Below are 11,829 nucleotides of genomic sequence, written 5' to 3' on the forward strand. Positions count from 1 at the left end.
TTATGGTTAATACATTTCTAATGCTTACATATAATTTTCGTAGATATTATAAGAATTTTTTATACTGCTCGGATGATAATAATGTATAATTATCATTTATATTACAGAAATATGTACCTAGTTGATATGCACGCAAAGACAAATCCTTACAGCTTTGTAATTGATTTAATTAATTACAATAGTTGATGAGAAAGTGACAGATAAAGTTTTGCTTTGTTTTTTATAATTCATGATAAATGCGACATACTAAAACAATTTATAATGCATGATTTGATTTACTGATGGCCATGACAGTATTTCATCGACGAAACTTTATTACTATCATTTAAAGTGTTTAATTTTAAATTTCTCATTGCTTTCATTATTTATTTTATCAAAGTGTATTCTAATCAAAAGGCGTAAATATGTCATCCGTATATCTAATTCAAAAAAGAAAAAAATAATGCTTGATATTAAATTCCGATATTGATGATGATGACGGCAATGAGCGCAGATCAGGTCCAGTGATAACAATTTCTATCCGACATTTCTGCCTTTTGCTCGAAAATCAGCTGGATCGAACACCATCATTGCCTATACAACATTTACATTCTTTTTTCCACTTTCATTTCTAATTATCATTGCACATTTAATTTATTTATATCATTTTATTTTTACAATGGGACGTTATGAAATCAGAAGAGAGCATTGATGTTGCAAAGTTTGTAGAAGCAGAGAGGAAAAGAAAGTAATACTTAATAAAAGTGAGATATTTCGTCGTGAATTACAAAAAGCAGGAATTGGATAAATAAAATTGAAGTAGGGTTAGAGGGTTCTTTCGCTTACCTTCCGACATGGTTTCAGATCACTTGTGTAACTTTGAATTGCATTGTTTTCTTTTTTCCTTTTTTAGATAAATAATTTAGTTAATCATGGAAGCAATGAAAATTTGACTTAATCAAATCATCACTTCTAACTTATCATTTTATTGGCATGCTTATAGGGTATTATATAATTGTTATTCCGTTGTGATAATGTGATGATATTAATTTAATAAGTCCAATCAGTCTGGGAAATTTCTGCGCTATTTGCATAACTGTTGAAGTGATCCATTCAGCAGTTGTTGAAGATAAATAAGAAAGTTAATTTCTGCAACAGCTCTTCCGTTTAGACTAGTTTTGAAATCTCTGAAGTATTATTCAGTTCGAATTTACGGTTAATGAGTGATGTAACTAACTGACACTGCCTGATTAGATTAGTTGATTGAATGAAATGATTTAATGATATTATGTTGTGAATCGCTTTCAGCAAAATTTATCGATGCCCACATTCAATAGCATACTATCATCATTGTTATGAATGATACTACCACTAAAGTGATGCTGTTAATCATTCAGCAATCTTGTAGATAAAATAGATGAATGATAATCTCTATGACCCTACTAATCCAATGAAAATATTTCCAATTTTCTCTACCAGTCAACATTTAATCATATTTGGATATTTAATTATTCATGTCCTAACGTAACACTGCTATATAATTCCACTAATTATTAATTCTTCCTCATAATCTTATTAATTAACGAAGTGCATCAAAATAAATTAATGAAGGCATGTGTAACAACAAAACTTCACATTCACACTAGAAAGTTTGAAATCCTTATGTCATTTAAGTCATTGGCAGCGAAATCTTACGTCAATCAATTTCTTCTTTTCCTTCATCAATCTTTCTATTATTTGTTTACAAATTATGCAAATGATTAAAAATAGTGATAGTAATACGTTAACAGCAAATATCAAAAAAGGGAGGAAAAAGGAATAAAATTAATGAGCAATAGTTTAATGAATAGAAAGAAGTCTAAAGCTGTCAATTGTGATTTATTGTTAGATGATCATTAATTTTTGGGATCAACAAAATTTCCATTTAAATTGGGGTACAGTCAGAGAGAGGGTATCGGTCGTCCAGTCAATCATCGGTATGAACTCCCTCAGATGCCGCAATCAAAGGTATCTATGAAGATTCACTGATGGCCATCACTGATAACAGAATGAAACTGATTTCTTGAAGGTCATCAAACCATCAGTGATGATGATTATCGGCGGTAGCACTCGTTTTCCGACTACTCCCTCTCGACAGTCATTTTCCACCTCTTCGTTCCCTTCTTACTCTGCAGCGAATCTTGTCAACCACAATTTCTCACCCAATTCATAATACACTAAAGATTTGAAAAAAAAAAGAAAAAAGAGAAAGAAAGAAAAAATTGTTTTATCTAAATTGATTGCTGAAAGAAAAGCGAAAGAAGCTAACAAATTATCAAATTATCAAAAATTTAATTTTTGTTGGCAAAATAATCACTGTTTTTATCATCACAATTATTTATTTCGCATATGATATAAGATAAATTGCAACAAAATTTACGAATGTAAGAGACATTGAACATACATCATTTGATGATTGAATATTATAAAGTGGGAAATCACAGAATGAAAAGTTCGCATATGGTGGCATTATTTGGGATTTTGATATTTTCTGATTGCTTTTTTTTTCGAACTTTCATGGTTCAGATCGATCATAATGATATTTATTTCGATTAAGATATAGTGCAAATAGAGAAGGAAAATCCATTCTAATCAAAAGTGTCTATGTACTGATACACTACTTATCACTTATAATAATAACATATCAGTAAAAGTATAACACATCCGTTGAATAAAATATCCCAATCAATTATATCAGTTTTTTTTCGTAGTAATCAATAAATTTTGAGTAGATATCATAACTTTTCCTTCTTTTCTATACACTTTACTGATAATGCATTAGGCATGGCATAACAATAAGCATATAGCACTTTTTTTTTCTGGCTGTATTCTCCGAGCAAAAATTTTGATATCGGATGATAGGTTTGGTCGGCACAACTGGGAACCGTTTCCCAAATTCTGCAACTATTACTATCACCAGCATCATTTCATCTCATCGCAAACCACTATCATCATCATCATCATCATCATCATCATCATCATCATCATTATCATCATCATCATCGTCATCATCATCATCATCATCATCATCATCATCATCATCGTTACCGCCATTACCATTGCCGCCATCATGAATAACTATCGTCACTGCTACATCAGCTTCATCAGTTCGTATTAATTATAACTAAGAGAAAACAGTCGATCGCTAACCAGTACCATTTTTTATCCCTCTTCTTTATTTTGCATAAAAATACTTTGAATGTTTTCTCTCTCTAAAAGAGAGAGGGGAAAAGAGAAAGGGAGAGGTAAAGAAGAAAAATAAAAAAGAGAAGAAAGAATGAGAGAGAAAGAAAAAAAAACTCAGCGATCCTTGAAAAATAATCGATTCTTACTTATCTTTTTTTTTCTCCTGCAAAATGAACGAACTACTTCGTCATATCTATAATGAATGCATCCATTTTCTTCGCGCATTTCTCGATAGTATTATTCCTTCCTTTTCTACTTGTGTACTGTTTAGCTGGACAAACTTTAACCTCAAATGTTGACCTCAAACATATTAGAAGTTGAAATTTGAAGCAATAATTAACTAATTTCATTTTTAATGTTTGGCAAAATTTCTTTTTTCCTTTCTGCTTCATCCATTTTTTGAATGACTGACTATTTAAGGAAAATGGATGTATGAATGAACAACTGAATCACTGAATAATTGAAGATTGAATGAATGAATGAATTTATAAGAGGATGAATAAAAGGATGAAGGAAGGAATGAGTTAATGAATGAGTAGAGAAAAAAGGAAGGAAGAAAGGAAGGAAAAAAAGGAAGGAAGGGAGGAAGGAAGGGATGAGTTATGGTTGAAGGAATGAATAAATGAATCGAGGAAAGAAGGAAGAAGGAATGAATGAATAGCTCTCATATTATCATCATCGTTGCAATTTCAATTATCGCTGATAATATAAATGGAACTTATACTTCTTTCATAAGCAGAATGAACGATGACTCAATGGGAACGATGATTTGTTTTGATATAATGCAAATTTTCAATGGATTTTTTTGCAAATTAAAAGTTTAAATTTATTATTAAAGACAAATTTTGTTTGATGAAATGAAACGAATAACAATTAAGAAATTCTAAACTTATATACAGCACTATAAGTAATCTTTATTTACAATACTTTAACATTATATATTCTAACACTAAGACTTTTCGATTTATTGGGAATTGGAATACGATGAAAATTAAACAAAGTGGGAAATAAATCGATATCATATCATATCAATAAAATTTGAATAAAAGCATATCGATTGTTCTTTTCGAACATGTCAACACTCTTTAAATAATTCAATCAAACTGTGTATATATAACTAAATGATGAAAACTAATTGGTAATAAAAACTTTCAATCAATTGGCAGAAGGTATTATATCTGAACTTCTTTGCCTTCATCTGCTATACTGACTGACCTTTCGACCAACTGAAGAAGATCGAAGATGAGTCGATAAAGATGAAGGAAGATATGAGTTAATTGAGTTATATGCTCAGAATCCATCTATCTCCTTCTCCCGTTTGTCTTGCACTAATTGAATGTCCGATCAGTCAAGGTTAACTGCTCTAGTCAATCTGCATAATTTGTCATTTGAAGTTTTTGATAGTTACTTATAAATCTATCTGTCCTTGGAATATTTTCAATGTAAACGAAGACATTTTGATATTTTAATCTGTTATTACTAATTTAGAATCAAAAAAAGTTATTGTTTTTGTTAACATTTTTATTTACTGTATTGTCTTAAGAAAGAAAAGGGATGAAAAAACCGATCGTTCGAAAAAATCTTTCTTTTCTTTTGGTCTGCTATATCAACAATAACAACGATGTGGTACTGATATGTGATATGATATGATACAAAAGAAACGGACAATAATACTAATCCTTGCTAGCAAAAACATTTGTGAGAATAATTTCTTGCATATTAAAGAGAAAGGAAATATTTTAGCTGATATAGCTAGAAATAGTTTACGAGAACAGTGCAAGCGTATATATTATCTTGAAATCACTCTGATTACTCAGTGCTATTAAGAAGTTCAATTTTCGGATTATTTGCAACAATTTTTTCCGGATTATTTATCGATTTCAGAAGGTACCATTGCCAATTTGTTGTCTTCAACTAACAATTCATGTCGAAGAACTTTTTGAATTACTTCTGCGTTCGGTCGTTCTTTTTCATCTGTTGCTTTACAGTACCATTCTCTTTCTAACTTTAGTTCAATATAAGAAATTGTTCTGATATGATGAAGTGTTGGAATGAAAAACGCCACGGATAATTTGAGTGATAATTTTAAACCTTAATTGTTGCTGTTTACTTTTCTAATTTATAAGAAAATATTCGCAAAAGAAGCAATATTGATAAGACTGCTGATATGGCTGATACTGAAAAATGGGTTGATTATTTGCTTGTTTACTTGCTTACTTCCTTTGGATGAAAAGAGAAGTGAAGGAGGAAAGGACTAGAATAGATGAATTGGATCAACGGATAGTTGATAGTTAGTATTGAAAGCGACAGCTGACTTGCTTGCTCATTTGACAGATTAGACAAATTCTTCTGTAGTTAATTTCGATTGTGGTAAGTTGAATAGCTGAAAGTAACTGTAATCGGACAGAAATGTTTGATCATTTTTAGTTGTTTGGATAGGATCTTATTAAGTTATCGTAGCACAGTTCACTTCTAATAAATCGTTTTTAACGAACTTTAAAGCGGTAATGTTCGCGTTCAATTATTTACTAGTCTTCAAAGTTCTTGCCTTTAATTTCATTTAACCCACTCCTTTATCTTTCTACCAACTGCCTTTTAGCGCATTAACAATACCGCCACACGACATACGCTTTCTATATTATTAATTACTCAGTAAAAAGGCTATGCGATCCCGCAACTGTTCCAAATATATGGCACAGAATTTTGTTATTCAGCGATAAGCTATAAGTATTGCCGAGCTCCGACGACGATGACGATGACGATCGAACCTCCCGACCTCTTTCTTCTTCTTCTTCGCCTTTTTCTTCAAGGCAATCATCCGACTTATGGACACCATTTGCCGCCATCTCTTTCCTCTTCTTACTCGTCCCGCTATCACTAATGCCACTTTGTATGTCAATTTTGATTAGTTTCGTAAAGCTCAATGAAATTTTTTGCTTACATTTACCGCATAGAACTAATTCGTTTATCCATTCATTCATTCATTCATTCATTCATTCGTCTACTCATTTCATTCAATCAACTTATCTTCTTTCTTTGATCTTTTTTTTGCTTCTCTTGATGGAGTTTATTTTCTTGCTTTCTTATTATTTTTGTCAAAGCGAAAAAGGAAATTCCAATTTCAGGATTTGAGGTTTATGGAAGAAAACTTATGAAATTTGTGTCTTTTTCGTTTCCGCTTTTCCTCTCTCTCCCTCTCTCTCTTCTCTCTCTCTTTCTTTTTCAGTTGAGAAATGGAAAAAATGCTTCATACGGGGAATAAAGCTTTAACAACAATCATCTCTTCCGTCACTTTACCAACAAAACATCAACAACCTTAAATTATTAATGACTTACATTCCGTTAGGAATAAATTCACCGTTGTACAAATTTTTTCCTTAAAAAAAGAAGGAAAAAAACAAAACAAAACAAAGAGAAAGACACTTTCTCATTTATCTTATAATCGATTACTTTTGTAAGTTAACTTACGTCTAATACAATGTTGTACTTTACTAATTTTCCTTTGATTAATCTTTGCAAAGTTAAAGTTAAAGACATAAAAACTTACGTTGGAATAGCTTATTCAGCGATTTTTTTTCTTTTTTGCAAATATAAATTAATATTTGAAATATTAATTATATTAATCATTCATTTACTTGTTTCTGTCCTTGTTTTTATTTGTTTGTTTGTAGTTGCCCGTAGTAATTCACTAATCACAAATATAAATTAGTATCTGAAATATTATTCCTTCATTTATTTGCTGAAATATACAGTAGCACATTAGTTTTGAGAATAGTAATCATGAAATATAGTGATCAGATATTAATTATTGAACGGTTGATTTATCCTAAAGTAACGTTGAAGTATGGCATACATACCGATTGCTAGATTAGTTAATATTAAATCTTACAGTTAATTAAACAGAGCGCATGCATTTCCGTATGCTTTATATGAAAAGTTATACGCACACATCGTTGGTCATTAAGATGCAATAAAATCACAACCAGAAATGGGAACCACAAGAACAATTACAATATTTCCTGATCATTTAACATTTTATCCATTTAATTATTTCCTATCTTATCCACTGTGATTAGAGGATATCAATTAATCCTGACAAAAGGATTGAGCGATAAAATAAACTAATTAATAAGTATTGTATTTGATAGCTCTAAGTATTAGCTTAATTTCCTCTGGAATTGCATATTACTATTTTTTAAATATTATCTTCAAGAATAGAATTTTCAAATCTTTTCCTTCAATGATTCATACTTATCGTAGTAGTTTCTTCATTCAAAAAAAAAAGAAAAAAAAAAGAGCTGCACTAAACTGCACTGAATTACAAGTGATAAATATAATCATTTTTAGTTAAATGGACAATTTCGAACCAAAAATATTAGTTGCCAGCTATTTCTGTTTGTCTTTCAAATTTTAAAATTTGCTAACATTGCACACATCAAATTTCATCACCAATTGTCACAAATTTCACACTCTATTAGGCCATTCCTGAAACTAAGTGCCGTTCCGTGCACTAGTACCGAACGAACAGTTTTCAAAATCAAAAATCGAAAACAAAAAAAGAAAAAAGGAAAGAGTGAAAGACTTCGAAATGATTCCTGTCATTTGTAAAAAAAAAAAAAAGCAGAAATGATTTATTAGATAGATAAATTGCTAATGGTTAGCTAAGTCTGTCTGACAGTTAAATATGTGTTCGATCATTTAGTGGAATTTTGTCAAAATTCTTTTTTTTAGTGCTTTAATTCTTTCTAAATAAATAAGATCAATGGATTAAAATTGTAATTTTTTAAATTTAAAAATTTTTAATTTAATATTTTAAATTTAAAAAAATTTAAAAATTTTTAAATTTAAAAATTTTTAATCAAATTTAATATCTACTCTTATTGATTTACTTCTTTCTACTTGATTTTTTTTATTTTTCTTTTTCAATTGTCATTGTAGATCGAATGATACATAAATCTGTTCGTATACCGTATTATCCACCCACAGAATGAAGATGTGGAAAAGATTGAAAGCTATGGATAGGAATGATAAATTGATATATGATAAGGGAAATGAAACTTTGAATTTCATTTCAGATCCGACAAATGATATACCTATAAAATTTTGGGAAAAAAGACACTTCCGGAAAGTGGTTTATTAAATTTGTTTTATTTCGTCCAGTTCTTCAATTTTTCCTTATCATTAAAAAACTGTCAGCAAATCAAAGAAAAAAGTTCATGCTTTCTTACTTAAATTGTAATATTTTATTATTTATGTATTATCATATTTTATATTTTACTTGAAATTTCTTCAAATCGTTTCAATCTCTTCCTCTTTTTAAAATATTTAATTTTTTATTTTCACTTACATCATCTCTTTTATTTATTTTTTTAAAATCCTTGTTTACTTATACTTCCTTATCTACCGGATTGTCTACCTGATTTTTTTCTTTTTCTTGACAAAATTCACTAAGACTAATAAGCCAATCGTTGATTCAAATATATTTGTGACAACTGAAGAAAGCAAAAATCTATCTCACAATGAACTTCCTGCTCTGTTTTTTTCTTTTTTTTTCCCTGAGATGCCAGTTAATTTGACGGAAAAAGTCAGTGGAAATTTTTTGTTAACTTAAAAGAAAGAAGAAAAAATCACTTTTTTCTTAAATTGAAAAAGACAAAGTATTCCATAGGTTACCGCGAAAATGTCATAATGCTACTCTTAATTAGCTTTTTCATTTTGGAAAATTTTATTTCCTCTTCCTTACCTGTTCCATCACATTTTTCATTTTCTTCAATCTTTGCCAACCAAAACTGCTGAACCGATCATTTGGTCCATCGATCATTTGGTCCATCAGTACTTACCTTAGTACTGATCATTTCTGTTCTGTGCATTCTTTTGCTTCGCTTTTTTCTTGTATCAAAAAATGCCTCAATAATTTATTATCTGTTCAGAACCGAATAAATTTGTGTTAATATTTCGAAAATAAATTTCAATTTACTATTACTTACTTTTGGAAATGATTCGTTGAATATTTTAAGCATAATTGTTCAATTTTTAATTAGTTGAATGGATAACAAATCGATGATAATTTTAGAAGGAAAAGAGTAAATTTGGCCGATGTTGTTTCAATTGCAATCTGAGCATAAATTTCGCTTATAACATCAATTGGATCCATTGACTTGTTAGGGGAAAAGAAAATCAAAAAACGAAAAATATTTTTACTTCCGGGATTTCATTTCTTCCAGAATGCTGTATAATTCTCCACATGTGTAGAATAAACTTTATGATTTAGTATAGAATGAATTCATATAGAATGGATTCATAATGTACACTTCTGCATCGTCACAAGTAAAGGCCTGTAATTCAGTTATAAAATTGGCATCACAATTTTTTTTTTTCAATTTATCACATTGCAAACAAATTCTCACAGATGGATAAGTAATAGTGAAATAAGTATTGATGTATATGTGATTTGATAATATATGCATTATCAATTCATAAAGAAAATTTGCACTTCTTGATTAATATATGAGTACCTATAGATTGAATTTGTAAATCATTTTATGAAATTTGGCTCTGTAAACTTTGAAAAATAATAGGTTAAAGTGTTGAGTTCTCTTCCTTAATAATCCATTAATTATTTCGTACTTTTTTTGGTCAAACTATCCACATCTGATATCATCAAGTTCCACACATGATATGATATCGATTATCAGATATGTAACAATTGTTAATGAAAATGTATGTATGCCTGTCTATTTTGCTCAATAAGTGCTCAACAATTTCTATTATGCTTAATTTCTCCAACATCAGATCTGATCGGTCGTTTATGTTTGTCTATCCATCTTTTTCTTTAGTCTTATGTCTCCCGGATCTATCTCAGGAACAGCTGCTTGCTACACTTGGAATATTTCTTTCACTGATCAACCGGGATGACAAGAGATGTTCAAATCAGGCTGTTGCTGTGTGGTTGTTATTGGTGATAAAAATGTTTGGTAGTATGGATGGACAATATCACACTCTCTTCCGCTTCCACTCCTCTCCAGCTTATCCCCGTTACTTTATACTTTTGCCATATATCATATATCATTCAACAATTTACTGCTAAATATATCAAATAATGGTTTTTTTTCCAAGCAATAGTTAATTGTATTCCCGAGATTCCTCATACCTTTTTAGCACACTTTTCCTTTGTTTGCAATACTCGGATAATAATAGGGAGAATGCTCGGCAAAAAAAAGAAGCACATCCTTGCAAAATGAACTTTGGGATCTGATAAATTCAACTTTTTAAGCTTTTATTGTTTGCATTTTAGACCTTTCAGAAGTATTAACACAGTTCAAAGGTCATGAGAAATCATTACACGATGATTGAGTAAGGGATAGAAGCAAATTTTTGCATCTGATAACGTAATGATATGAATTATCATCATACCATCTAATCATTTATCAGTATAGAATGTGTCATTAAAGGAGTTAAAAAGTGTTTCTTCTCTTTTTCAAAGGGAACAGAAAACTTAAAGCTTTCATAAATAAAAATTCAATTCCTAAAAATTCAACTTTTACACATATTTGAAATCGATTTACTTCTTTGAAACTCTAAATGATGGTTAATATTGTTTTGTTTTGAATCAGATTTCGTTTTTGTTTTTCTTATTAAAATGAATCAGTTGCAGTCTTTTTTTAACTCATATATAACCTGGAAAAGAAAAAATTTTGAAAAGCCATCATTTAAAAATTTTTTGGTATCAGTTAAATTTATCATTACCATTTTCTACTTCCAACAAATCCGATTAGACATAAGCTCGATCATGACTCCGAATATTTCTTTCAGATGATTTAATTATTTGTCCAAAAAATAATAATTGAAGAAGAGAATTGCTTTTTAATGAAATTAACAAATTGCAACCATCATAGAAGGACAAAAATCAAAAAGTAAAATATGATTTTAAAACAAGAATTAAATGATCTATCAGAATCCGTTGCAGTTTACTTTTTCTTTTTGTTTTTTTTCTTTTGATGTCAGATTATTTTCAAATACATTTTAGCTTTTTCTTTTGGCTGACGTAGTTGATATGTGATTACGTGCGCTGATAAGTTTGTTTACAAATTCCTATGGTATCATTTATTCGTATTCTAAGTAACATTAACCAAAAAAGATGTAATGAACAAGAAAAAGAATTGCAAGTATTAAAAAATAGCATAAATTTTGAAATGAAAACAATTTTTTTAGATTTTTTCTAATTAATATATCAACATGATTAGTAACATTAAAATATATAATATGATAAATTCAGAAAAATTTTTCAACTTCGAAATTTCAAACCTAATTCACAGAGCATGAAAAAATGATTTTTGATCATCAATTTTGTATTCTTGTAATAAATAATTTGCTAATTAATTTTTTTCCTTCAGTTATTTAATTATTCATGGTTTGCTCATTATTCTATTCCTACATTTCCTTGCAGTGATTTGTAGAGAAACTTCGCTATCAAATTGCACTGTAACTCCAAACTGCTCTATGCATAATTCATTTTGTCCAATTTTTTAGCAGAAATTTATCCAACCTAATTATTTATAAAAATGATATCAGTTGTTCGTATTCTTTAGTACGACAATATTTTTCAAAATTTTCTCCTTTGTTTTC

At 29.3% G+C, this 11,829-nt stretch overlaps 2 protein-coding genes across 2 annotated transcripts; both read right to left on the bottom strand.

Moving 5' to 3' along the window:
• Nucleotides 1–2,950: 2,950 nt before the first annotated feature.
• LOAG_00754 (hypothetical protein) lies at nt 2,951–3,429 on the bottom strand (the record flags this gene model as incomplete). The annotated part of the gene is made up of 2 exons (XM_003136294.1): nt 2,951–3,117; nt 3,351–3,429. 2 exons carry the CDS (start codon nt 3,427–3,429, stop codon nt 2,951–2,953), a joined length of 246 nt encoding a protein of 81 aa, XP_003136342.1.
• Nucleotides 3,430–5,849: 2,420 nt separating this feature from the next.
• Nucleotides 5,850–6,185, bottom strand: LOAG_00755 (hypothetical protein; the record flags this gene model as incomplete). Its single annotated transcript, XM_003136295.2, has 1 exon — nt 5,850–6,185. One exon carries the CDS (start codon nt 6,183–6,185, stop codon nt 5,850–5,852), a length of 336 nt encoding a protein of 111 aa, XP_003136343.2.
• Nucleotides 6,186–11,829: the final 5,644 nt, after the last annotated feature.

The sequence above is a fragment of the Loa loa genome (assembly GCF_000183805.2).
Source record: "Loa loa unplaced genomic scaffold supercont3.99, whole genome shotgun sequence".
NCBI lineage: Eukaryota > Metazoa > Nematoda > Chromadorea > Rhabditida > Onchocercidae > Loa > Loa loa.